General features: G+C 49.1%; 2 protein-coding genes and 1 long non-coding RNA gene across 7 annotated transcripts in view; 1 reads left to right on the top strand and 2 right to left on the bottom strand.

Annotated features, from left to right (window-relative positions):
• P4HA1 (prolyl 4-hydroxylase subunit alpha 1) overlaps window positions 1-13,526 on the bottom strand; it is a 31,762-nt gene extending 18,236 nt beyond the window's left edge. For 4 of the 5 annotated variants that reach the window (XM_039385895.1, XM_039385897.1, XM_027711057.2 and 1 more), the window contains exons 1-5: window positions 10,659-10,739; window positions 5,046-5,162; window positions 4,100-4,196; window positions 2,045-2,196; window positions 810-947 (exon numbers count right to left, since the gene is read on the bottom strand). In XM_039385895.1, coding sequence (XP_039241829.1) covers window positions 810-947; window positions 2,045-2,196; window positions 4,100-4,196; window positions 5,046-5,133 — 475 coding nt within the window. In that variant the 5' untranslated portion in view covers window positions 5,134-5,162; window positions 10,659-10,739. Of the gene's footprint in view, window positions 1-809; window positions 948-2,044; window positions 2,197-4,099; window positions 4,197-5,045; window positions 5,163-10,658; window positions 10,740-12,214; window positions 12,357-13,430 lie in introns of those variants that run through there. The other variant, XM_027711056.2, reaches the window with a different exon arrangement.
• A 693-nt stretch (window positions 13,527-14,219) lies between these two features.
• LOC120324176 lies at window positions 14,220-25,640 on the bottom strand. Its single transcript, XR_005565241.1, has 4 exons — window positions 25,439-25,640; window positions 21,165-22,105; window positions 14,498-14,624; window positions 14,220-14,306 (listed from the first exon to the last, which is right to left on the bottom strand). It is a non-coding gene; the product is annotated as an uncharacterized LOC120324176 (long non-coding RNA).
• Window positions 16,353-24,030, top strand: NUDT13 (nudix hydrolase 13). Its single transcript, XM_027711065.2, has 9 exons — window positions 16,353-16,425; window positions 18,035-18,145; window positions 18,733-18,872; window positions 19,372-19,479; window positions 19,899-20,008; window positions 20,874-20,999; window positions 21,208-21,319; window positions 21,846-22,000; window positions 22,553-24,030. The coding sequence occupies exons 2-9, from the start codon at window positions 18,063-18,065 to the stop codon at window positions 22,742-22,744; spliced, it is 1,026 nt and encodes a 341-aa protein (XP_027566866.1). The 5' UTR covers window positions 16,353-16,425; window positions 18,035-18,062; the 3' UTR covers window positions 22,745-24,030.
• Window positions 25,641-27,293: the final 1,653 nt, after the last annotated feature.

The following is a 27,293-nucleotide window of genomic DNA, read 5'->3' as shown; positions in this document are numbered from 1 at the left end:
CAGTAACGAGCTGCTTATTGTATTAGAAGGCATCTGTAGGTCCTTGAGATGATCTTGAACCAAACCCAAAAGCAAGGTTATACATCGTAACATACAGAGCCAATTACCCTTAATTTTATTAGAGCACTTTGGATTAGGCCATGGAGCACTTGAACCATCAGTGACAGATTTGCAATGCACAGATGGATTGCACTTTTTAAGAGCTGGCACTTTTGCCAGTTGGCACAGAACAGAGGAAACAAGGAAGATTTTTGAACAGAGGAAACAAGGAAGATTTATCAGAGAGTTTTCTGACAAGAGAGAAGCCTGTCCTCTCCTGCATATAAATCTATTAAAGGTCAGCTCAGGTAATGCCACACGAGCTCAAACCTGTGTATGCACTGTCTTTTGCTTTTCAGTTTAGACACCCTGTGAAGTTTAAGCCCAAAGAAACTTCCCAATCTGAAGGGTCCATCTTATCCCTGAGAGGGAAAAGGATAATGAAGGATAGAACTAGTTTGCTAAAATGCATTAAGTTGTGCAATAATATCTGCCAGTGCAACAGAAGGAAAACCCTCACCCAGGCAAGATTTTTATTGCTCTCGATTTTTTATTAAAAGTTATTAACACCAAACTATCTTACCATTGCTAGAAGAAAGACACAGATTTCAACTAAAAAGAACTTTTTTCCTAAGTTTTAGCCACTCGAGCCTTTTCCTGTTGTTACCTTCACACTGAGGAGCTGAGCGAGGTGGAACAGAGGAAATGATTTATAAACAGGACATTTAAAGTTCACAGTGACTGCTGCAAATAACATGGATGGCTCTTACCTGGCAGATTCCCTCTGGAGAGGGTGTCTGTGTCCAGATTATACGTGTCCTGGAGCCTCAGAAGGGCTTTGGCTGCACCAGTCTGATCCTCATCATTGGGGAAGAACTGCCGCTGGATAGTCATGTTGGAGATAAAGCCTGGGAAAGACAGGGAAACCCTTGGCTTTGTCCTGGGAATTCTGTAAACTCCAGGCATTAAAGATCCACCTTCACACAGCTCTGAACTGAACTCATGCTGCACAATTAGCATTGGGTGGGTTTTTTTAATTAAAGCAAGCAAAGGAACAGTCACAAAGAAACACTTGGGGGCTTTTTGCAGCAGCACGAGGGGGGTGTTTGTTGGACAGGAGACCAGCAGGTTCTATAAAGTAAAGAATATTCTCTCAAGGAACTGTTCCCCTCTTTTGCCCCAAGTTCCAGAGGCACAAGCAGTGCCGACATGATGCTGATTAAATCCATCTTAATGTCCACCAGCAGAAATCTAAACAGCATGACCAAAACCAGCCCAAGCACAGCATGCAACACTCAGCTGGCAAAACCATCCAAAAAATAGTGAACTGGGCAAACCTGTGATTTTTGCCACACTTTAGTAGTCCTTTTTAACTATTCAGAACTCATAACACCATTACTTTAGGGAAAAAACCACAATATCCTTTCCCTCTCGTTCTGCCTTTCTTTTACTGCACTGCACTTCCCCGATATTTTCCTTTCTCCTTTTAACAAAAAGTGGACTTTCTTTTTCCCCCCTCCTCATTCAGAAGAAGGGCTCAAGACACTCCAGTCCAGATTTGTGGCTGGCAGGTGCAGAGCCTTTTCAGTTGGCACACTCAGTCCCTCTCACAGCAACAGGGAAGTGGAATGTGCTGAATCCTGACCAGAGACGAATCCTGGGTCTTTTTAAAAGCTCTGCTTTCTTACAGTTCCTTACTACAAACCTCCACCTGGTATTAGCTGTTGAGAGAGTCTTACAGGTCAAATATAACCATGCTGGCTTCCTTTTGCTAAGTGTCTTTCACAGCCAACCATTTCATGTCCTGTTCCTTGCTAAAGAGCCTCTACTCTTGCTGAAGCCAAGAGCCAGCAGAGTGTTTACCACACTAATTCAGGCTGGTTCCACAAGTGCTCAGTCTCAAAAGCAGCCTCACAAACCCCATTCAAACCCTGCCATGGGAAGGACACAGCCAAGGCACTGCATTTAGCACGTGATCCTGGTTTTTTCCTGCAGGCACACTCACCATCTGACATGTCCTTCAGCACCAGGCTCTCCAGCTCACCCCACTCTGTGTTGAGCCTTTTCATCAACTTGAAGGCATTTACAGGATGTCCCAAAAACCCCTCTGGGTCTTTTGTGGCAGTGGCTGTCAGCTGATCCAATTTCTCTGCCCACCTATAATGAAACCACACATTCATTAAAGTCTTGCACAAGTCTGCTGATGCTCTGGAGAACTGATTTCAAGCTACTCAAGTGTCTTCCTTAATAAAAAACCCAACAGAAACTGCAAGCATTTACATTATCTATATATAGAGTCTCCTAGAAGGAACAAAAAGGGCTATTTGCTTTATTTTTTCCCCTTTTTTTTAATCTTCTTCCTCAGCTGCAGCTCAAACCTTGTGCTGCTCTTGCTGTCTTTGTTGGGCCCCTGCCTGAAGGAGCTCCTTCCTACAGGCCCCAAAAGCACTGTGCCAGCACTTCCATTATGAGCTGGCCATGCAGGACTAATCAAAAACAAAGCTTTGCCCCCATTTGCAATCTTTTATTTCTAAATGGCTGTTTCCCCCCCCCCTTAAGTTTATAAAAGGCAGTTCCACACTTGTCTCAAGTTATTTTATGTTCAGACACACACTCTTACATCTGTGATAAGCTCCTTACTTATCCCACCACAAAGCTGAAAGCTTAAGAAAGGACAAGGAGCCCAGATCCCATTCCTGGTGCTGCTTCTCCATCTCCACAATCCTCTCTAAGTGCCATAAATCATTCCCAACCCCAACGTGCTCCCAAACAGGCACAGCTTTCAAAACAATGCAGGTTCTACAACACGAGGATGTAACAACGCCCTGAAATCAGGGTAAATTCATGTTAAAAAGCCACACCCCACAGACAAAACCCAACTACAACAGAAGGCAAACACAAAAATCTGCAGCCTGGAGGGAACTCTGTCCACCAGCGTATTCCAGAACCTGGTTTGCCTGAATTAGGTTTGCAGGATTTCTTCCAAGTGGTTTCTGTTTGATAAAAGGCCCCACACGAGGCCTGAGCCATCCTCCACATTCCAGGGAATTACCAGCTGTCTGGGAGCTGAAGTGAACACCAGCTCCCCACATCCTTCAGCCAAAGGACAGAGCCCAACAAACAGTGCTGGCATTTTCTCCAGGGCCTTTTATCTCTGTGACAGAGATAAAACTTCTCTGACCTGACAGCTCCTCTGAAATCACAAAAACATAGCTGCAACACTCAGGACAATAAGCTGCATTTACACACTTCTGGATGTCCAATTGGCACATTCCCATGCTAATTTGTAGCTGTAAAGAATATACTTCTAACATTCCAAACCTATCAGCAATTCCAACTCTGTACTTTAAGTGATATATATATATAAACCCAATCTGACAAAAGTACATTTCTCCCTGCTTGGTAGAACAGCAGAAAGTAATGCACAATAAAATAAAATCCACCTATCTATCTAAAACTGTTTCGACATCCTCCAGGCAGATTTACACACATTTCTGACAGCCAGGAAAGCATCCTGTTCAGTGATGGGTTTTTTTTCCCAGCTGGGATAAAATCTGACATGTTGGGCTCTGTTGCTCAGCCCTATAGGTGAGAGGAACACAATAATGGCAATGGTCAGGCCCCTCGTTATTTTTAAAAGCAGTAAAGGAGTTTTGTTTTGCTTTATTTTATTTTTAAATCTAAACAGAGTAAATCTGTAGAGACAATATGTGCCCTTGCAGTGGGCAATTCAGTGGCCACCCCAACACTTTTTAGTGATTTACATCTGATGTATCTTGGGTTTTAGTTTCCACTAAGCAAACTGCCATTCCAAGGACTCCATCCCTTGGGAATTAGGTGCAGGCAGGAGCCCTGCAGTGACAATGCTGTACAGAAAGTGGGTCGATCAGATTCCATCCTGTGGGAGCTGCACAACCCCACAAACACCCAGCAAAACCTGCTGCTTTGGGCTTTGCCTCAGAGGAGAAATTCCACAAACTTAGTCAGCCTCGGGAAACACTTTTTGCACGAGGGTGGACTCCAACTATGAACCATTAGTGTTATGAAACAAACTGCTTACTTTTTGATCTGCTCCAGCTTGCTTTCCTCTGCCTTGATGTAATCCTTCAGTGACACCACCAGATCTTTTTCTGTGTTAATTAAGTCTGTCATGTGACCTAGAAAACAAATGAGTTTGGTGAGTCAAGGAGAAACAAAAAAACTCTGGGAATTAAAGGCATTCTTCCTCTTTTCTACTTTCTTCCCTTCTACAACTCTGCCTTCCCCAAAGTCCTTCTGCATTTGCTTAAATAACCCTGAAGGACTGTTTGAGTAAGGCTTTTTTTGAAGGAGAAAAATCTCCTGCTGGACCAAGCTCGTTGCCATGGAAATTAATGTAATACCACATATTTATTATTAGAACTAATTTAGGATTCATTTGGAAAAGGAAGTAGGTTGCCACAGAGTAATCTTTCATCCAAGCATACATAATGTAGAGCAAATAAAGAGAAAGCTACAGAAACACACAAAGCACCCGTGTCTGATACACAGACTAATCCAGGGCTTTATTTTTAAGATTACTTCCATGACTTCAATGGGTCCCTGGCATTAATTAATAATTGCTTCATTTCCTGCAAGAAGGCAGCTGAACTGGTGCAGTCCCCACCTTCAGCTGTGCCCCAGGCCATCAGAACCCAGGGAGAGTACACTGATATTCTGCATCACTATGGAGCTGTCCCACTTGCTTCCACACATGTGCAACGGCCCACACCAAAATTCTGTTTAAATTCCAACACCTGTAAGAATAAATAACGACTACAAAGCCTAGCCTGGGTCATTAGACTACCTGGAGTGACTTAGAGAATGTTTCTCCTCAAAGGAAAGTCAGTACTGTGGTAAGAACTAGGAAGTGGGTTCAGTCCTGTACCGATTAAAGCCCTGGAGGATTCACACACAGCAGAATCAGCAGTGAGAGCTGTCAGGAAACTCTCTTGGCTACACAGCACGTACAGCAAAGGATGTCTCACCAATGGAAGTGAAGAAGTCCGTGTGGGCACAAGAAAAAGGCAGCAGAAATCCAAGGGCTAGGGCACACCAAACCTTGTTGAAGGCCATTGCTCAACAGCTGTCACCTCACCACAGACCTGTGACAGGAACAAAAATACAACAGGTAAAACATCCCTGTTCACCAGAGAGTTGAATCCACCTTGAGAAGAGACAGTGGGGCTGCCACTAGTGCAGAATCCTGACAGGCTGGAGCAGCTCTCAGAGGACTAATACCCTTCTGCTGACTTTCTTATACCTTTGTCTCCTGTGGGAAGAGAAGAATAGCTCAGAGACTCTTCGTTTTGACATCTAAGTCCCAGTGCAGATGGAGCCGCTTTGCAAAAAGCACCGAAAAACCCAAGATCAACCACTGACAGAACCCATAGCACTGAGTTAAAATACACGTTATCAAGTTCATCCACTCCAGGAAAAAAGCCCAAAGTTTCCATTTTTCAGTCAGAAAGATGCCAGTGGAAGGGGTCTAAATGAAAACCCTCCACAAGCAGTTCAGAGGGGGAGTGACGGGCACACTCCCGCTCCTTGGCTGCCACCACGAGAACAGCTCCACACCTGACACAAAAGGCTGCTCTGTCCCTGGATCCTGGAAAAGCCCATGGCAGTGCTTTCTCCCAGGGCCAGCTGCCAAGCTCTCAGCCTTTCAGGCTCCTGATCCCTTCAGCAGCCCAGGATTGCCTGGCTCCTGCATACTTGAGCAGTAATTATGCTGTCGTGGAATTCACAAGGTTTACTTTTTTCCCAAACAAAAGCCTGAACTCTCACGGACTGTATCTGCTCAGAAAAACAAACAGACTGCAGGGACTAACAGGAGCTGCTTTACAACTCTTCCAACAGCCAGACAACTGATGGAGAAGGAGAAAAAAAAGCAAAAAAAGAAAAAAACAACAAGCCCAGCTACAAAGTGGTTTGGCCTGTTTAGGGAAGAAAGAAACACGGTTTTGACTGAGCTGACAGAACTGAGGGCAAACAACATAAACCCAGGTGTGCCATTCACACAAGGAAGGTGTAAACAACATCAGCAAAGTCCAAAAGCTGCACCCAAAGCAAAACCATCCCACCCAAAAGCGGGATATTGACAGGGAACTGGCTCCAGGGATCTCCTCTTGTACTGCACCTGAGGGTCTGGGAGCAGCTCCCCCCTTCCCTTTCCACCTCCAGCACTCCAAAAGGAGCAGCCCTGGGGTTTAGATTTACTCTGTGAGCTGCTTCTTGGACAGGACGAGCAGAGTTTCACTGGCACGGACAGGAACAAGGGGAAACTCGAGCCAGGAAAAGCAGCACGACCTCCAACTCCTGTAAAGCAGCTGAAACCTGCAGGACCACAACTGAAGGGCTGAAGCATTCCTGCACACTCCCTGGCAGAAAGCAAGCTGTGAGGTGAATATCTGGAGAGGGAAGCCTGGAGTCCTACTTTTCCCCCAGTCGAGCCAGGCCCCTGAGCATCTCCAAGGCTCTAAAACAGCCCTGCTGTCCACAGCAGCATTCCTCACCTCCTCCTGGCTCAGCCCCTCCACAGCCACAGCAGGCTACTGCAAACACAACTAATAAAGCCACTGATAGGTACCTGCTAAAACCACCTAAACCTCCTAAAACCACCACCCCATTTGTATTCCCCCTGCAGAAAGCCAAGTGCCTCCTCATTCAGCACTCGAGCCAATACATCTGTGAATCAATGACAAAGCACAAACAGCTCCACTACACCAGAAATATTTGCCAACCTTATCAGTGCTGGGAATTCACTCAGCTATTTGTTTACTGCACTCAGTGAAAAACACAAGGAAAGCTTTGGAAAGTTTACTTTTTTTTACTGTTAATCAATAGAAAACTTTTCTGAAACAAAACAAAACAAGCAAACAAAACCACCAAAGAGGTGATGAAAACAATGTTTCCTCTCCATATACTGCTCTCAGTGACCTTGTTTTTCCTCTTCTCCAGCTGCTTTTTAGCCTGCTCCAATACCAGGCTCCTCCAAATGCTGTTGCAACCCTCTTCCCACCTCATATCTCCATAGGCACACAGCAGAATGAGCGACTGTCAACAGGCTCAAACTGCAACGAGGGGAATTCCAAGGTGGCAGGAACACAAAGTGTGTCCCACTGCAGCACTAGAAGGGGCTACCCAGAGAAACTGGATTTCCAGTTCCTGGAAGAATTTCAAAAGGAAACGGGATGAGCCCACGTGCAGCCTCACCAGACCCCCAGGCTCACCCAACTTGGAACAGGTTAGGCTAGATGACATCCAGAGGTCACCTCCAGCTTGATTTCTTCCTTCCTTTCCCACATTTCCTGTCCTTTGCAAGGTCTCGACTCCCGCAATAGCTTTCAGCCACCCAAGGTTCCTTCCCTCCCAGACGGAATCCAGAGTTGGACAGGGAGGCTGAGGCAGGGCCAGCCAAGCTCATGCTGCCCTAAGAGCAGTTGCTAAGTAGCAGAGCTTTCCAACCACGGCAGGATCAGCCCCAGGTTCCCAAATCAAAGAAAATAAAGCTCGGTTAAGATAAATGCTGGAAATCTCTTGGACGCAGCACAAGCTGCCAAATAAGTAGGTTTAATTTCTTCCTGTCGGTGACATGAAGTAAAACAAGATGAAAATCCTCTCTCCATTATTCCTGTCAGTCTCACTCTCCTCCTCAGCAAACACAAAGCTGGCAATTGAGAACCTTGGAGAGGAGGGAATCACTACCCACAGAGGGAAGTGGGAGTCCAGCTGACAGCTCTGAACACAGGAGCTTCCCCACTTCCCAGAAGTGCATTCACTAAACGTGGCAAAGCACAAAAAAACCTCCACAGGAATGGGAAAAAATAGTAAAGAGCAACCAAACCTGTGGATCCAAGTAAAACAAAGCAGCAAGTAGAGGAATGGCAGTGCCAAGAGCAGCACAGGATTCCCCAGACAGCAGGGACACCCAACAAACACCTTTTCAACTCAGGGAACTTACAGAGGTGGGGTTTGGAGGACTTCCTTAAAGAGTTCAGCTCAGCCCTACAGGTAGAGACGTGCCAGCAGAAGGAAAAGTGCAGACAAACTGCAGTGCCGTGACCTCACTGGGACCAAGGTCACCAATCAGTGTTAGACAAGTCTCCTCATTGCCAACTCCGAGCTCCCAGGTGCTTACCAGGATCCAGAAAACGGGATAAAAAAATGGAAGCTGAGGGTGCACTTCAACATGGAGCTATCCCAGAATAATTCTAACTTCATTCCAAACCAGCTTCTTTATTTAGGTAAGGAATTAGTGGCCTACTCCAAATGAAGTCAAGGCCAAAACTGTGTCATCGTGGTTCTCGACTTTTGATTTAAATGCTGGTCCACTCTCACAACCCTTACTGTATCCCACTGCATATAAAAAATAATAGGGAAAAAAAAGCCAGATAGTTCAACTGAGCTGAGTTTGTGGGAAATGGAGAGGATGGCACTGGAAGTGATAGCTGCTCACTGCCCAAAACCTCTCCTGTCTCAAGGACAACCCAAGTTACAGTCTCATCATGTGATGTGCCTGGAAATACTACTGCAAAGGAAAGAAATTCCCAGAATAAGGACTAAGAACATTTAGCTTAATGGTCTCACACGACAGAAACATTAGGATCCAGTTCCCAAGTCCTCTAGCACGTCCAAAGCTGGTTTAACATTAAGATTCAAGCAGTGAGAGAAGAAAGATTTTCTGTAATTGCTGCTACCAAAAGAACAGGGCGTGTTTCAGGCTTCTTTTAATGACAGAGTTGTAACAGAATCTGATCTATATAAATAATATCTAATAAGAGATGAGAATCAATTTTAGCATCAAGTAGGTGATGTGAATTATCATTCACTGCCAAGTTGAAGACAACATTTGTGAGTCTGAGTATACAGAGCACATGTGTTTGTACCCAGGGAACTGCAGCAAGTTTTCCCTTGGTTTCTTCTGGCCTAAGACTGAATGGACACAGCCCTCAGAGGCCACTTGTTTTAACTTCCCAAGCCAAGGCAGTGAACACTGGGGATGGAACAGAGCACTTATCTTACTAGACACAACAAGCAGGAGGCTATCCTTCTGTTTACCCTTCTGCTCAAGGACTGGCAGAGCATCTATAGAGATATAATGTTTTCAGATATTAAGAGTGATTGCAAAGAAAGCAGGACAATCCCAATGATCTGACAGCTGAAGTCAGTTTTTTTCAAGGAGTATACTCTTATGAAGAAAAGGAGTTTCCTTGCCCCTATCAATCTCAGCATGGAGGCAGAGTTTTCCTCCCATAAACCTCTATTTATCCTCACTCCTTCCAGAGTTAACTCACTACCTGTCATTTCCGTTTGTCAAACTGCACTGGGAATTTTCCAATCTATGTGCAAGCCCTGAAATCACAGCTTTAAATGCCAGAATTTAAACCTATTCGTTATGGAACAACATTTAAACCTCTACCGGTCAGAGAGCTGGCTCGGGGAAGAAAACAAAGAGAGAAGAAAGTTAATCAGTCCTGGTTGTGTCAGCACATACCTAAGGAGCAGTGCAGAGTACTCCAGGTCAAATGAAACGCTTGGCAGTGTGGTTTAAGGCATTAAAACGGATCCAGCAGTGGTCCAAGGGTAGAGCAGTAGGGCAGAGAACATCTCTGACCCAACAGGAGGCCTCTGCTTCCCAGACAGACCAGGAACTCATTACCTTGACTTTCCGCCCCTGGCAGAGCACTGTCGGCACACTCAGCCAACAGCCCCTGGCTTTGTGGGAAGCTGCATTTATTTATTCTTGTAACCAATGGTTTCTTTCATTCACTAAACCCTTGAGCGCTGAACCTTCGCTTATCACAGGTAGGTGAACACTTCAAGCACTCTGCATTCTCCTCTTACTGAAGTCAGCAGGAAAACCAAAGCGAAACCGAATGCTGGTGTCTGCGATCCTGAGGGATCCTTACTTTTCAGGTAAACTGGAATAAGTACATGTGACATTTTTATTTTCTTTATTCTATTCACCAGCAGCGCTCAAAGACTCCACGTCGGGAGTTTCTCCTCCCGGTCAGGGTTAGATCCTATCAAAACACACACGCTGAAGGGCAAGGGCTGCCGGCAAAGGTGGGCGCGCAATTCCACACAAAGCGAGTGGCCGGGAAGCAGCGGGGAGGCAAACGCGGAGCAGCCCCATCCCTCGCGGTGCAATCCCCGCACGCAGCGCTCCGGCCGAGCACCCACCCGCCCGTGCCGGCAGAGCGCTCCCCGCGCCGGGGGCCGCACGGGCCGGGGGCCGCGGAGGGCGGCGGAGCCGAGCCGGGGGTGCTCGGCCCGAGGGCGCTCGGGGAGCGGGCGGGGGAGGACGCGGAGAAGGAGGAGGCGGCGGCTGTGTTTAGTCTGCCAGGCGCGGGGAAGCCGGCGCGGCGGCGCCCTCCCGCCCCCCTCCGGAGGCTGCCGGTCCCGTTACGTAAGGGCCGGGAGCACGGGGCCGGGAGCGCCGGGACCCCTCGCCGCGGGGGCGGGGGGCGGCGGCGGAGCTCTGCCACGTATCGCCCCCACCCACCCACGCCCGCCCGCGCAGCGGCCGGACCCGCGGCGCTGCCCTCAGCTGACCCACCCCACCCGCCCACAGCGCGGCGGGGGCGGGCAGGCCTCACCTGAGCGCGGGGGGCGGCGGGGCGGGGGCGGCACCGCTGCGGGAGCTCCGCGTCCTGCCCGGGGGCTTCTCACACTGAGCGCGGGGGGCGGCGGGGCGGGGGCGGCACCGCTGCGGAAGCTCCGCGTCCTGCCCGGGGGCTTCTCACACTGAGCGCGCGACCGCCCCGCCGCGCCTTTTATGGGTTCGCCGGGCACGCCCCCTCAGGCCGCGCCCCCCGGGGCGGGGCGCCCCGCGCGCTACGTGAGCCCGGTCACAGCAGCGGCCGCCGCACCGCGCATGCGCCGCACGGGGCTCCACGTGGGTCCCACCGGGCCGCCGCCATCGGACACGGGGACACCGGCAGGGACACTGGACACGGGGGGACATCGGGCACGGGGAGGACACCGGCAAGGACACCGGACACGGGGGGACACCGGCAGGGACACCGGACACGGGGGGACACCGCAGGGACACCGGACACGGGGGGACACCGGACACGGGGGGACACCAGCAGGGACACCGGGACATGGGGGGACACGAGACACGGCGGGGGACACCGGGAGGGACACCAGGACATGGGGGACACCGGGACACGGGGGAGAAACCGGACACGAGGGGGAACGCTGGACATCCGGACACAGGGGACACCCCGACACGGGGGACACTAGGACACGGGGGTAGACACGGGGACACAGGGGGGGACACCGGACAGGACACGGGGGACACCGGGAGGGACACTGGACATCCGGACACAGGGGACACCCCGACATGGGGAACACTGGACACGGGGGGACACCTTGACAACACGAATGACACCAGACACAGGGGGCAACACATGGGGGTGTGGCTCTACCGGCACCGGCGGGACAGCGGGGCGGGGAGTGCAAATCAACACGGAGACAAGAAACGTGAAAGGGTTTAGCTGAAAGTGGCGGGGGTTGGAGTAAAAGTTGCCAGGAAAGGCCTAAAAGGCCGGGAGACACCACGTGCAGCCCTGCCCAGCCCCAGGGCAGCTGAGCCCGGGGTCCCAATCAATCAGGTTGGAAAAGACCCCTGGGATCATGGTGCCCACCCTGCCAAGGGCCATGCCACACCACTCTCAGGCACACGGTGGAGTTCTGGGGGTGCCCTCTGCAGGACCAGGAGTTGGACTCGATGATCCTGACGGGTCCCTTCCAGCTCAGGATATTTTTTTTTCTATGATTTTATGATTCTATGATTTCACCTCCCACCTCCAGCAGTGTCCCTGTTTCCCAGGAGATCCTGGCAGAGCCCAGGCCTGAGCCCCACAAGCCCAAGTCCCCCTTCCAGGAGGGGATCAGCTCCCTGACCACGGTGATTCACACCAGCTGCACAATTTGGTTGTGCAACTCAATTGTGCCCAGATTCTGAATCTGCACAGATTCTCATTTCTTTCTGAGACAGAGTCTTGTGTCCCCTCTCTCTGACTGCTGCTTTAATTTCTATGGATAATTATGATTCCAAAGCAGCCTTGCACCTCCCTCTCTCCTACCAGTGCCATCTGCTGCATTTCACAGCACACTTTCTGTCCCACCAACCAAGCCTTTCACTCACCTTCTCCTGCCAGCCCAGGTGAAGAGATTTCCACACTGATGGGTGCCTTCCTCCAGTGCTGTTGCTGAAGCAGCCTCCCCCTTCCTTCCAGGGCTTCCATCTCAACTGATCCCAAAAGCAGTTTGCAAGGCAGCAGCAAAACCTGTATCACAAACCACTATCAGCCCTCACCCACTCTGGTACAGCAGGAGTCCCAGCTATCACAGAAAGGCATTAATAAGCTGCCTGGATGTGTCTTGCCAGGACAGGTCAATGCTGACTGCTCATTGTTTTCTAGGATTCCAGTTATTTGTTCATTCCAGCAATTAAGTTGGAATCAGGGACACTCATAAGCATTTTTAACTTTCTCTTTAGATCTGGGCTGCAAATAATGAATCACCTCCTCAGTAGCCTAACCAGCCTTCAGTCTTCCTCCTCCTAAGGCAGACATTTTTGGTCACTCCCAGCTGGAAATCTTTCACAACAAGAACAGGGAGAGGTCGAATCCCCCATAACAGGGGTCAAAATCCCCCTCTAACACACCTTCTTTACTGGGATGACTGAACTGGCTTAAACCCACCTCGCTCAGCAGAGGGAACTGGAGGTTGCAGCATGATCCATAACTAAGATTTCTTCCCTAAACTGTTCCCTCAGCTCCAACTCCCTCAGCAATTCTTTGGGAAGGGCAAACCCCAGGTGTTATGTCCCATTTTGGGGGAGGCTCTGAGATATGAAATGAATTCAGTCCTTTCTCGTCCAGCTGTGGACACAGATGTGTCCACACAGGGCCAGCACTGCGAGAGCTGCTGCTCCAGAGCAGGAATAAGGCCAGTTTTAAGTGGAACTATCCGTCAAAAAATAAGCCTTCCTTTCCTCTTGTTTTGGTCGCCTTCCAACAGAAATACAACTCCTACAAGTTGTAGCAGGAAACACTGGAATGATATCCAAGCTTCTAGCTGAGGCATCTAGTTAAAGCCCCATTATCCAAAGAGTCCATAACGTGTAGCCAGAGATTTAACAGCAGCTTCCAGAGATTTGGCAAAACCTCCCACACTGGAGAGGCACATTCAGATTTTTTCTAGTGAGATCTGCTGCTTCCTCAGCATCTTTTGCACTATCCAGACATTTTCAGGAAGCAAGGCAGGCAGTGGAGAACAACGAGCACGTTTGAGGGCTGTGTTGCTCAGCATGGGGCTGAAGGCTCCAGACTGATAGGTTTGGTCTACAGCTGACTTACCCAGGCTGAAGTCAGAGCCCATCTAGTTCCTTGCCGTGGCCAAGCCTTTAATCATGCTTGTTGCCCTCTTGGAACCTTTTCCAGATCTCCAGTATCCTTTTGGGGACGACAGGCCGTGAACTGCAGGCAATTTTAAGACACAGGTGAGTCATATAAATGACTTTTTATCACTTTTATGTCAACCCATTAGCTCAAAAAGCTTAGCTATTTTTTTTTAAGGTGTATCCACAGCTGAGGTTTCACCCTTTGTAGAGAGATCTAGTTTCCCACCAGTCTGCTCCCAAAACAAAGCCATCACCTGCAGTCAACGTTCTGCCACCAGTTATTTTGTGCAGTGCAAGTCAGCCCCCAGAGTTTGAGGATATTCCATAACCAACAGCAGCACCAAGGGAGAGGAAAAGACAGAACTCATACGTGACCTGAAACAAATCCCAGGAAAATGCCACTCGGATGTTCAAGTGTCCCCTCTCCCCCTGTCCAGGGCTCAGGAGCACAGGATGTAATCAGCAGATCAAATTAGGCAGTTTCTTTCTTTCAAGGTCCCCACCCTGAGTGTGAGAAACCATAGGAGCCCATCATATATGTGGCATACACAAATCTAACTTCAGAGAAAAGCCAGGCTGGCTTAGTTTGCCAGTTTAATGACAGAGGGGAAGACTACTCGTTAACTTTCTCTTTAAAGAAGTGGTTTGTCTTTCCTTAGGCTCGTCCTTAAAAAAAAAAAAGAAGTCTTTTTTTGCCAAGAGGTTTCCCGTGGCTTGACCATGAGTTTTCAATGTGAATTTGCTAGTTTCATGTATTTAGGGCAATTAACAGTTGTTTTACAAGGGCCAGCTGTTAGCAATTCTGATGCTTATTTCTGCTTATTGGGGGCAGCTGGAAAGACACAAAACAGAGAGAAAAATTGAGATTAGTAGTATAACTATTATTAGCCTATAATTACATTTTCCAGCCACTTTTTTGGCTTGAAAAAAAATCTTTTACCAACGCTTAATCCCAATATGAGTATTTTACAAACCCAGATTAAAAAAAATAATAATCTTAGCAACACAGGACCAAAGATTTACCTGGTTTGCAATCTTGTCCATGTAGGAGATGGCAAGCATTCCTTGCTGCTTGTGTCCTCTTTGCCTGCTCCTTTTGTTTGCTCTTCTAGCATCAGGAGAGTCTCTGGGATTCACTTCTTCTGGGGACCTGCCAAAGCTCAAATTAGAAGCTACAGAAATCTCAGGGATGCATTTGTGTGGCCAGGCCTTCCCTTCACTCTCAGGATTGCTCCTAGCATGGAGTGCAGTGTCTGCAGGGGATTAATACATACAGTTTATAGGTGCAATTCACACAACTCAGAGCCCAAAAATACTTACAAAGAAACAACTCAGTGCTGAAGCAACAACTGGTATTCGTGCTCCTTAAATTAAATGATCAAGTGAGTGAATGACAAGAAAGCCTCTGTTTCAAAATCATCTCCCCTGCTTATGTGCTGCAGAAATATTTAACAGGGCAATAAACGTACGGACCCTTGGAGAAGGCACAAGGAATCTCTCCCAGGCTGCTTGGCTTCCCACTGCTCAGCCCAGTAGCAGAAGTGACTCTAATCCCATTTTCCCTGCATATCTTGCCCCAGCACACAGGCCAGGTATACATGATTGGGCTTATCAATGTGTTTTCTCTCATGGACCAACTACAGGCTGTGACACTGCCCTGCCCTCAGAGGAGGCTTGACACTGCAGTGGAGAGCTCTGGCTTTTAATCCTTCATGTGACAGGCCACACTCACCAAGACACTGCCTGCTTGGGGCTGAACAGGGTTGAGAGGCTGTCCCAAGATTTGAGGTCCAAAGTACCTCCTCCAGCTGCTTCCCTCTAAAACCAGCTCTTCTCGCAATACCCAGTTCTGGGGCCAGTCAGGGTCAATAAATCTGTTAGTTTGTTTTAACAGCAGGGTGGATACTTCCCTTAGAGATTATATTTCAGTCCTTTATCTTATTAAGGGAAGATGTGTTTTGTCCATTAATCCAATTAGCCCAGTGGATTAATAAGATCTGGCTTGCTCTGTCTCAGGAAGCACACAAATAGCAGTGAGGCATAATTAAACCTAAACTTGTAAGTAATTCTGCTAAGAGTCCTGTTTCCTTGCATATTTTGTTTGTTATTTTTACAAGCCACGCTCTCAAATTACGTGACGTGAATTCTCGATTAGAACGGCTCAATTCATGACCAAAAAGTAAAAGGCTGCCCTGAAAACATTTACTTTCATATGTTTATAGAATTCTCTTTGTGCTAAATATAGCCACGTAGGTTCCAGCCCAGAATAATGTTTTCAGTACTTGAGAGGAATCTGTTTGTTCACTTATAAAGGAATGAAAATAATCTGTCATTATTCTGACATGTGCCTTGGCACAGCACACTCTCTGATCAGAGAAATTCGCTGACAAACCCAGCTGTGGCTTTGGGTGCTGGAACACTGAACAGCTCCAGCCTTTGGATTTATACGGCTCCTGGCACGTTTCCCTGTTTGAGGACATATGGTCCTTAACTTTGAACAGTGCTCTTATGTTATGGATACACAACCCGGAGAAGCTTGGAATTGAAAAAAAAAAAAAAAAAAATACTCGCAGGATCCAAACTCTTGTGCTAAGAACAGCTCAAATTATTGCATAAGCGCTGTTGTCACAGTAACTCCTGTTCGGCCAAATGCAGGGTTGCTGATGGGACGAAGCAGGTGCGGGGTAAAAAAAAAAAAAAAAAAATAGAGGGAGTTTACTCTCGGGCAGCCTCGCGAACTGCAGAAGTGATTCCAGCCCCGGAGCGGAGCGCCAGCCCTCGGCTGTGCAGAACTACATTTCCCAGCGCTCCCAGTGCGGGAAGAGCGACCGGCCCAGTCAGAGCCGCTCCGCGGAGGGAAGGTGAGCCCCGGGACGTTCCCAGCTGATCCCCGCTGCTGGCCAAAGCCCGGCACCTTCCCAGGCGGTCCCTGCTGCCGGACACGAGTTGCAGTGAGTGGGGAATCCCTGGGGAAGGGCGGGCACAGCTCCGCTCTGTCCGGCCGGGGGGAGCTCCCAGCCCAGCCCCGCGGGTTGTGCCGTGTCCGGAGCGGGGACACCTCCGTCAGACCGGGCTGCTCCCAGCCCTGTCCAGCCCGCTGGAACGCTTCCAGGGTTAAGCTGAAGGATTCCCGGTGATTCCTAGTTGAGGAGGTGGTGGGCAGTCAAAGGCTGGACTCGACGACCTTTTCCAGCCTGACTGGTTCTGTGATTCCAAGCCTGGCACGGTGATTCCCAGGGAGGGAGGGGTTAAACGAGGGCAGTTCTGCGGACGAGGTGCTCCCCGTGTCCCCATCGTGCCGCTCGTTCCAGAGCAAAGTGCAGAGCTCCTGCATCCAGCGCTGCTGCCGCGCCGGGAATTCACGCTGCGGGAGACGCGGGGGTGGAGGAGTGGCAGACACACGGCTGTCACTGCCCAAACCCTGGCACACACGGCTGTCACTGCCCAAAGCCTGGCACACACGGCTGTCACTGCCCAAACCCTGGCACACACGGCTGTCACTGCCCAAACCCTGGCACACACGGCTGTCACTGCCCAAACCCTGGCACACACGGCTGTCACTGCCCAAACCCTGGCACACACGGCTGTCACTGCCCAAACCCTGGCACACACGGTCTGGGACAGTCGCCGTCCTCGCAGCGGCTGCCTCAGCCCAGTGGCTTCCCAAACAGGGTCCCCTGTCTCCCGAGGGATCATCCCTGTCAGCTGACACGGTGGGAAGGAGGGATCCGGGGCAGAGACGTCCGAAGCCACAAGGCAAAGTCTCCATGTGCACACAGGGAGCCATCACTGACCTTTGCTGAAAGAAAGGCTCTCAGACTCCTCCCTGGCACTTTCTGCGTCTGTAAATCGAAGCAAACGTAACTTCCTCCTTAAAGGGCTTCGAGTTCCACAGCTGGAAAGTGAACTATCCAGGGTAATCATTAAGATCTGTGGATCACAGTTCACTTTTGGCTCAGAGATGGTAGAGTTTCTGCTATTTCCTGACATCCTGAAGCCGAGGTCAAACTGAAGTCTGCGACTGCAAATGTGGCAGGATCCTTTGGCACAAAAAACGTCCATAGCTGGAGATGATCCAGTTCAGCTGCAACTGCTGTCTCCGGTCTAAACTCAGGGAATTCTCTCCTGCAGCTGATATTTTGCCTTTCATTCCCTTCTGGCATCCATGCCTTTCCCACAGATCCACTGTGTGCTGCAATGGGATGTGTGGTTGGATCCAGGCCATTACAACTGTGTAGGAAGCAAACAAGAGAGCAGCCCTTTTCCCCAGGGACACAGGGGTTTGGGACAGGAACGTTGAATCCAGGCTTACAGCAAGTTCTGTAAGACCTGTGCACGCTCACGGGTGGAAACAAACCCAGGTAGCTTTAAACAGCCTTAAAAATGGCCTGAAACTGGGTTTGATGTGTGACTGGAGACTGAAACCAAAGTGGTACATTTAGAAAGCAGATTCTGTGGACTCTGGAGAGGGAGATTTACCTGGTTATTGCACCTTTTAAATCAAACTTAACTTTGATTGCAGTAGGGCTGCTGCATTGCATTTTATGCTTCTCCTTTTAGGCTGAGACCCCAACTGTAGGTGTTGGCTATGGCTGCAGTTTATCAAGCACTGCACAGAAGAGCTTCCTCTCTCCTCTGCAGGTTACACTCCACCTATGTTAGAAAAATGAGGTAAGGTCTCATCTGGTTCTTCTCTGGGAGAAGACCAGAGCTTGGCACTCGTGCCCACTGTCACAAACAGCCCTACCTCACTCTAAGCCCTAAGATTTCAGCTTGGTCTTTACCCCTCACATCAGTGTGACAGGCAGAATGTACCCAGCAGGAGTGTTTGTAGCCTGATGGGAACTGTCTCCAACATGTGACGTGCACAATAGCCTGGCCAAGCAGCACTTGGAGCCATCCAGACTGGGGGATAAAAGGGAAGATCAAGGTTTCCTGCACACAAATGATCATGTCTTTAAAGCAGACTTTTTGGATTGAGACACTGGGTTACTGATCTTCTCAGATATCCAAGACTTGAGGCTGTTCCTGTGGTAGTAAGAACTGCAGTGTTTTCTGCCACGCAGCCTTCCCTGGAGGCTGCAGCCCACCAAAGGGTGACTCAGCTGTCAAAACTCTCAAAGCATGTGGAATACTTAAACTTGCTCTGTCCACTCAGCCTCCCTGCTCTGTGCAAAGTCAATGCATCCAAATAAGCATAACACTGATAATCTCAACCTGATCTTGAATTCACCTTCCCAATCATTTTCTCACTGCAGATACTTAAACAAGCTAAAGGAAGATGACAGTCTTTGTAGACAAGCCCAGACCTCAGGAACTTTCTACCTCTTTCACAATCTCTCGCCTTTCCTGCAGAAAGCTGGGAAGAAATATTTGGTGCCACAGCTCAGTGCAGCAGGTAAGTAAGGAAAGAAACCCCTCCTGGATCACACAGCTGAAAAGAAGCAGATACATTTGCAAGCAAGCCCTGATACAGGGGATGGAAATCCATGGAGCTGTGCAGGAACATCCTGCTGTGTACAGCTCTCTGTTTGTTAACAACCAGAGACTGTTTAGAGTTAAGACCTTGGCATGTGGACACAAGCTCATGCTCTTCACACACATGTGGTATCAACCTGATCTGTTTTGAGAAGATCAGTTTTAAACATTTGGGATTATGCCTTGTGAAGAGAAAGGAAAACAAGCAAGGTCTGACTGACGAAGGTTTTTTTGTGTGAGGCAGGAAAAGTTTTCTTCAAGAGGAAGGTATTGGCTGGTGTAGGACAGAACCACTGACCTTGTCTGGTCCCTTCTCTCACGTGAGCCAAGATTGCCTGTGCCTTAAAGATCCAGAGGGCATCCCAGTTGTATGGATTTGCTTTGACCCCAGCTTTCTCTTCCCTTTCCCTGCTGTTTAGAGATGCGACGGATCCTGGAGAAATCCCCCGAGGCTGAGCAGTGGATGGAGGAGTCGGTGCTGGTCGGTTGTTCAGATGAGCACATACCACACTTTGCCCTGGATTTAGGTTGGGATAACTCCTCTTCCATCTGTGCCAGCATCAGTGGGATGCACTGAGTGGAAGGTGCTGCTGAGGCAGCATTCCTGTTCCTGGGATGAACATGTACTGCCACGGAGGGCTGGGCTGAGGCTCGGAATTCCTGCTCCGGGGCTGGACACGTGCCGGGGGGGCTCTGCAGGGGCTGGTGTGAGTGAGGCAGGTCACAGCCATGGACTGCACTGCTGTTCCTGTGCCTGTGTGTCTGTCAGGGAAGGTGGGCTGTTGGCAGCCACTGAACATTTGGGAATGTTACCCCTGATGTGGTGTCACTTCCGTGGCAACTTCCAGAAATTGTATACCGGAACGATGAAGGGTGGAAAGCTGGGATAAAACCTGAAATTTGTGAGATCAAAGATTTTGTTGTTGTTTCTATTTTTTATTATTAGCAGGGGCCTTGGAGAAATCAGTGATTGAGTCTGAACTGCAGGGATCGTTTACTGACCTCCGAAAGGCTCTCTTTGTGGTGGATGGGAAGGATTCTCCTCTGCTGGCTTCGGTATTGGACTGGACTTCTTCCTTCAAGAAGCTGTGATCTCCAACATCAACCCTTCTCCTTGTCTCCCATGTTGTTTTATGATCTAATACATGTTGTGGAAATACCTGCTGTACGCTTTCAGGGACCTGGGTACAGACACGCTATAAATTACACCAGTTTTCCCAAATTTGTGATCCCAAAAGCAAGATGCAGAGGAAAGAAAAACAGACTTAAAAATGACTTGCAGCAATTTATGCCATTTAGCATCCACCTGCTGTATGTTCAGTGTGAAATGTGCTGGTGTTAGCAGCAGTCCCAGCAATCCCAGTTTTGTCCTCAGCTCAACAATTATATGGCACTAGATTTCTGTAATATGGGCAAACTGAATGTCACAAACAAACTCACACAGCTTCTCTCAGAGCTGCTCTTTTAAAACTACTCATTTGTAAGCTGTTACTCTGCAGATGGCCTCTGTTTGGAAGCCCTGTGTGTGAAAATCAGCTGTCCTGATTTCTCCATAAAGAGAAATAGCTCGTGTTTCCTTTCCTGCTCTATACTGTTTGTGATGCTTGGGATGTTTTTAAGAAGACATTCAGGGCTGGAGACTCTTTAGAATAGTCCAGTTCCCATTACAGCTCCCATTATATCCCAAAACTCTTCCCCACTGCCTCAAACATACTCAAATTTGGAAGCAGGAAACATCGAATGCAGAAATCTGCCATTTTTCAAAGCAGTGCCCACACTTCATTTACCTTTCTGAGGCTTTCAGAGACAATCAGAGTTCACCCCCATGATTGCATGCAAAACATTATCCAGGGAGACTGCTCTGAGTCATCTCTTTGCAACAGGTATAAATAAAGTTTGTGTTTCTCTCCTGTGTTTGCAGGCCCAGTCCCTTCTCCGGTGGCACGATTCCCACCAGTACTGTAGCAAAACTGGGCAGCCCACTCAGAAAAACCCAGCTGGCAGCAAGCGTGTCTGCCAGGCCAGTGGAATCACCTACTACCCCCAGGTGAGCGCCTGGACAGCAGAGGGAAGGAACACAAGGGACTCTGGGTGGCACAGAGGGCACTCAGCAAGCAGCAGTGGGAGGGCTTTGTGCGTGGCTGGGTGCTTTGTCTTTAGTGGTCATCCAGTGGCCCTCAACCAGCCAGGAAAGGCAACAATTTCCACTTACTTGTTGGGTGTGAAGTGGCTTTGCTCTCTGCTGCCCTTGGCAGGTGTCTCCAGTGGTCATCACCCTGGTGTCCAACGGCAGCCGCTGCCTCCTGGCCCGCCAGCCCTCCTTCCCCCCGGGCATGTTCACGGCGCTCTCGGGCTTCTGTGACCTGGGTAAGGTGGGCCCCGAGGCAGGGCAGTGGCCTTGGGCTTGCAGGGTGTGGGAACACCTGTTCAGGGAGAGGGATGGACGCGCAGCTGATGTGTGTCCCCATCCCTGGAAGTGCCCAAGGCCAGGCTGGATGGGGCTTGGAGCAGCCTGGTCTAGCGGAAGGTGTCCCTCCAGTTGCTGTAGTCTCTGCTGGTAAACGTAAGTTTTAAACTCCCCAGGTTGGAAGCTCTGATACTTTTTTAGTCCATTTTGTGGTTAGTGCAGTCTGGCTCGGAAGGAAGACTACAGACCTCTCGTTACAGGAGGGAAAATGGCTTAAAAGGGGAGATGTTGAGGTGTCCTGTATGTAGACAGGGCCAAAAAAATTCTCTGGTAGCTGTGTTTACGAGATGAGTTGATGAGTTTAATGGAGCATCCTGCTGATGAGCGTTTCCAGGTCAGCACAGGGGCTGGAACCCCTGGGAAATGAGCAGTTTTCCTTGCTGCCCGGGGGCCGGGCCGTCCTTACGTCCCTTCGGTTGCTCGCAGGTGAAACCGTGGAGGAGGCGGTGCGGCGGGAGGTGGCAGAGGAGGTGGGGCTGGAGGTGGAGTCGCTCCGGTACTCGGCGTCCCAGCACTGGCCCTTCCCCAGCGGCTCCCTGATGCTGGGCTGCCACGCCCTGGTGGGAGCACAGCAGGCTGAGGTGAGCGAGCCCGGGCTCCCCGAGGCATTCCACTGCAAAGTCTCCTTCAGTCCACGGAATTTAGTTAGGAGGAGAGCAGCACATCCTCTCTAAATGCAGCTTTCTCTACAAGGGAAGAACGAAGTTCAAAATAATCCTATTTTCTGTGGAGACGTGGCAGATTTTGCAAGGTCACTGTACACATACAAGTCCAGCACCCAGTTTTGCAGAGGAGGTTCTCTCTAGTGTTAACATCACATCTGCCATAGGACAATCAGATTCTGCCCCGTTAATTACTGTGCTCAGCCACTGGTGCTTTGCAGGCTCAGTCAGGATCCTTTGCCCACCAAAGGACCTGGAGCCGACCCACTCCACAGGCCAATGCCATGATGGAACAGTGTTTCCCTGGGAAACCAAGGCAACAAAGCACTGGGGGACAGTAATGTCCTCAGGCACGGATAAAGCACTCTGGGCATTCCAGCACAGGATCTTTGTGGGTACAAGAGCAAGCAAGGTACCTCTGCCCACATTTAAAGCTGATTTGAGGGACTGGTGCTCTTGAATTCTTTCCAGATCAGTATGGACAGCCTGGAACTGGAGGAAGCCCGTTGGTTTGGCCTGGAGGAAATCGTGGAGGGCCTCAAGAGAGAGCCCAGATCTTCAAAACAAGATGATGGGAGTTCTTTACCCTGGTTCCCTCCCAAACAGGCCATTGCTCACCAGCTGATCCGTGAGTGGGTTAGGCAGCAGAGTGCCCAGGCTTAGGCAGGGCTTCATCAAGTCTGAGATTCTACCAGAACCATGAAAGCTCCATAGAAAAGCCTCCAAAGCCACTGGAGGCAAAGGCTGTGTCCCAGTGAGGACAGCACCACCCTGGTGGCACTCTGAAACTCAGATCCACTGGCCTCCAAAGCCACGTCTGATCTGATCACCCTCAGACAGTCCCACGTACACTGGGTCTCCTCTGAGATCCCATGACTCGCAGTAAATGCACAATAAAATTCTTAGTTCCAAAGCATCAAACTTGCTGTGATCAGCTGACAGTGAGCCCATGGCACCTTTGTCCCTTTTTCCTCCATTTTTCCCATCTTGGATGGATATCAAAAGCACAGTCTTTCCAGGAAAAATAAAGGGACAGTGACATCATCTTTATATGGATCTGGGAGAGCTATCAAAAAGAAGAAGAAAAGCCACTGCTTGTATGCTCTCCCCTTCTTCTGTCTCTCTTCCCATTCAATCTTCCAGTTTCATATAAAACACCCAGGTTTGGTTGTTGTTTTTTTTTTTGCAAATGGTAAATGGGCTTCTACTCTGTTGATACATCTGAGCAACTGAAAATATCTGTAGAGGCACCATTTTCCCCACCAGTTGCTCTCATCCCAAGGGAGAGAGAACAGAGCTATCTGGTGGTAGAGAGGGGAAGAGCAAAACCTACACAAAGGTGTATTAGAAGAACCCACACGATGCAAAGGTGACAGGAGCTGCTGCAACAAGGACTGCACTTCCAACAGGGAAAGACCCTGAAAGGAGCAGTGCCTCTTACCCTGAGGCCAAAGTCTGTGGCTTGCCTGGAGAGCTGGTCTCGTTTTACTGATGGAATGGTACCATCCCTCTGGAGGGAGAGCAGCACAGAGGCAGTCTGGGCAGGGCAAGAGCCAGATGAAAGGATGTTTGAGGTGCTGCTGATCCAGGCTGACAGTCCTTTGTGCCTGCTCGGTCAGAGTTCAGCTGCCAAGGCTGCAAAGCCATCAGTGTGGGCACTTGGAGGGGGGACAGGGATGTGTCACTGCCTGCAGCGCTGGGACTCACTGTGGGGGAGATCTCAGTCCTGCCACCTGAGCAGGGAGCAATAAAGAAGGCTTGTCACGCTGCTCAGACACACTTTGATTCCTCAGGTGGTTTTTACTTCAGGAGGCTGGGAGGGGATTCTTTCAGGACTTGGTGGCGTATTCAAACACCCTTCCTAGCCTGACTCTCAGTCAATAAAAGCCCCGTGTCAGAGCGTGTCTGCCATGCCTGTGAACTCGATCTGTCACTCATCCTGGGAGGAACATACTGCAGTGCAGCCAAGGGCATTGCTGCCTCCCCTCAGCCAGCCAGACACACCACAGGAGCCCTCACACCACTCAACTGCAACAACTCCTGCATCCAGTTTCCTTTGGAACATGGCTCACAGCCTCTCTTCACAGCAGTTCCTTCTGCTTTTCTCTCCCATTCACACCACTTTAGGCCCCCAGCATTTCTCTCTTGCTCTCTCATTTTTGGAAACTGCCATTTTCAGCCTCGCTCCTTTCCTCCCCTTCCCTGCAGTACAAAATACTGAAGAGAGAGATACCTGCCAGCAAGATATTCCAGCTCCTCATCCTCCTTCCTGCTTCTCCTTTAGCCTTCCCAGGTCACCCTTAAGTTCACTAATGTGCCCAAGCTGCTTCCAGGATACATCCTTCTCGATGTACTTTATTAAAGAGTATTAAAAAATTACTACTTTTTAATATCCACACATGATCTGTTCTCCCAGTGGCAGAAAAAGGACCCTGGGACCAAGAAGTACTGCTTGCCAATACAGAAGAAAGTCTGAGGAAAAGCAAAGCTGTTTTCTCATTTGTTTGCTCCTGTGACCTCTTAAAACAGCTTTAAACATCTGCATGTTCCTTTTTAATTATCAATAAGAAAAAAAGTCTTTTCAATCTACTCAAATACTTCTTTTTTTTTTTTTTTGGTCCAAGGCAATATTCTCATCACATCTTTTGAGAAGCATTAAATTTTAAACTCTTTTATAAAATCCTTAGTCCATACCCCTTTTGACTGAGTTATGAAATGATATTGGTGGAATGATCACAGGCACACAGGACAGAAAAACAAGGTGAGACACATGTTGTTCTCACTTGCATTTGGCTCAGAAATGTGTCTGAAGCCTGAAGAACACTGCAGTCAAGACAGGACATGCTCCATGAAGGCAGGTGACCTAGAAAAAGGAGCAGGCAACTCCTGACAGATGCTTCCTCAACAAAACACAGCAGGGCTTTCCCGTGGAAAAGGTATCAGCAGGCAAAAGGGGTGGAGCAACATATTTCCCTCTCAGGAACACATCCCTGAACTGAATCCTCTTTGGGAATGCTTGGTTCTTACCAATCCCTGAGCCCCCACTGCCTCCAGGGACTGCAAGGGAGCAGTGCTGAAAAGCTGCCAGCCTGGGCCATTACAGCCCAGCTGGTTACAGGGATCACCCATCAGCAGAATATAAAATAATATAGGCAGCTCTAAAATAAGAACATTCATCCAATTAACATGAAATTTTTGGAGAGCAATGCAGGCAGGCTCAGAGCAGCATTCCACCTACCTCCCAAAAGCAACAGGGTATAAAAGTCATGTTTATCTCTACCAGGTGCCAGCAGAGGATTAAAGTAACCAAAGCCACAACTTGTCTATCTCTGACTGAGGGAGCAAAAAGAATCTTACCTGGAAATGGGGTGGAGTGAGCCCATCACCTGGGCTGCTCTGCTGCTGCGTGGAAAGGCCCCATGTTCTTGCCCAGAGGGACAGTCATCACTGTGAGCGGCAGAAGATCTGAGCTCAGCATTACAGGTCCAGGAGGAAGCTCTTACATCAAGGAACCACCTCACCCTGTGAGACGCGGCGGACACGCTCTGAACGGGATGTTCAGCCTGAGAGGACACGAGCACTTAATGGAACACCCCGACAATGTGACCCTCCTACAGCCATTTGTCAGGGAAACGTTCCTCAGGTAACCAGGAGCAGCTCAGCTGTGGCAGCTGCCAGGGACAGGTCGTCAGAACAACCTGTAATTACACAAGTACCATCCCTCTGTTCACTCTGAGGCGCTGCTCAAACAAATTCAGCTGCCCCAGCCTTCAGCTCCCATCAAAAACTGACTCGCTTTCCAACCCGGCCACAGATGGAAAGCAGCTGTGTCAGGGGGAAAAAGAGTGCCAAGTGTTATTCATGTGGCAGTGGATACACCTGGGAATGAATGAGCACAGCACCACCAAAAATGCTTCTGTTAAAAAGAAAGAAAGAGGCAGTGTTGCCAACCTGGAGATGGTGTGACTTGCATTTTCCTTTCAGACCCATCAGTGGTATTTTGAAGGCAATGAGGTGCACTGAGAGATGTCCAGAATCATCTTTGCATGGAGAAACTAAAATCTGGCATCAGCTGTGACAAACAGGAGAAAGATCCCAGGAGCAGAAATACAGATTGCCCAGCTCCCTCATGGGGAGAGCAGCACTGGCACAGGGACAGAAAAGGCTGAGAGAACATCCTTTTCCACTGGGGCCCTGTGCTCAGTGGAGAGAGCATCCTTTAGACAGTGTTCTCCACTATTTCTGTTAGTGGGAATACTGCCAAGGGACACAGCAGGTTTACTTTTATATTAAAAGAAGCAGAAAAGAAGAAGAAAGACGAGGCTTGGGGTATGGACAGAAGCAAATTCGCACACGGTCTGACAGTTTAACGTGGCTGCTATGAGCATGCAGCATGGAGAAAGCCTAAATTAACTGGATTACATTCCAACACTGTAACTGGCCTTGTAACTGCAGGTAAGGTTAATAACCCTCACCAGGTGGAAAAAAGGTCTGGTCTAAGCTCATTTAGATCAATATGCTGCAGTCACTGGGTATCATTAGTCCTTTTTCCCATCAAATTATGAACTCTTACTGGAAATACCTCATTTTCCGTCACCTACATAATTTTTTGGGGCATAAAATGAGCTTTACCTTCACAGTAGCTTTGCTCTTCACTTCCCATCCTTGTCCCCTTGTGAAGATCCATCTGGGAGCATTGACCCACTGGAGCCAAGCTCCATTCCCAACAGCAATTCCCGCTTTTACACAGGACTAACACACCCTGTGATATTCCTCTGTGTGTGGTAATCACTTCACTTCTTAGCTGCAGTTTCACATCAGAAAGTTGAGTTGTTCATGACACTCTTTTCCATGACATTGAGCAGATACTCACCAAGATTTCACACCCCCCACTTCATATTGTTGAACAACTCCCTTTTTTCACTAGCTCTGTAGTCTGCTGTTTAAGCCAAGAACCCAAACTGCCCTCCATGGCAAGGAGTTTTCTTAGGGGAATAAAGCAAGCTGGAAAAAGAAATAAATTTCCATCCTGGACGTGCCAGAACAGATGCTCTTGTGTTCCACTCCAAAGACAGAAATGGCAAGAGGGAGGGCAGCTGCTGCTGCAGCCTCTGCAGCATCCCAAGGGATCCTGAGGTGGCACAAAGGGCCTGCCCTGACTCCTGCTGCTATGGAAAACAAATTCCAGTTTCTCAGACAAGCAGCTGCAGCA

This window comes from Pipra filicauda, unplaced genomic scaffold (assembly GCF_003945595.2).
Source record: "Pipra filicauda isolate LSUMZ 115617 unplaced genomic scaffold, ASM394559v2 scaffold449_size645428_pilon, whole genome shotgun sequence".
NCBI classification, from domain to species: domain Eukaryota; kingdom Metazoa; phylum Chordata; class Aves; order Passeriformes; family Pipridae; genus Pipra; species Pipra filicauda.
The sequence above is the reverse complement of the archived record's forward strand: the minus strand, read 5'-3'. Positions and strand labels throughout refer to the sequence as shown.

Coding starts and splice junctions, on each gene's coding strand:
- NUDT13 (XM_027711065.2), top strand. CDS start 18,063: ATGGCTGCAGTTTATCAAGCACTGCACAGAAGAGCTTCCTCTCTCCTC. Junction 18,146..18,732: donor ACCTATGTTAGAAAAATGAG/GTAAGGTCTCAT, acceptor TTCTCACTGCAG/ATACTTAAACAAGCTAAAGG. Junction 19,480..19,898: donor ACACTTTGCCCTGGATTTAG/GTTGGGATAACT, acceptor TTTTATTATTAG/CAGGGGCCTTGGAGAAATCA.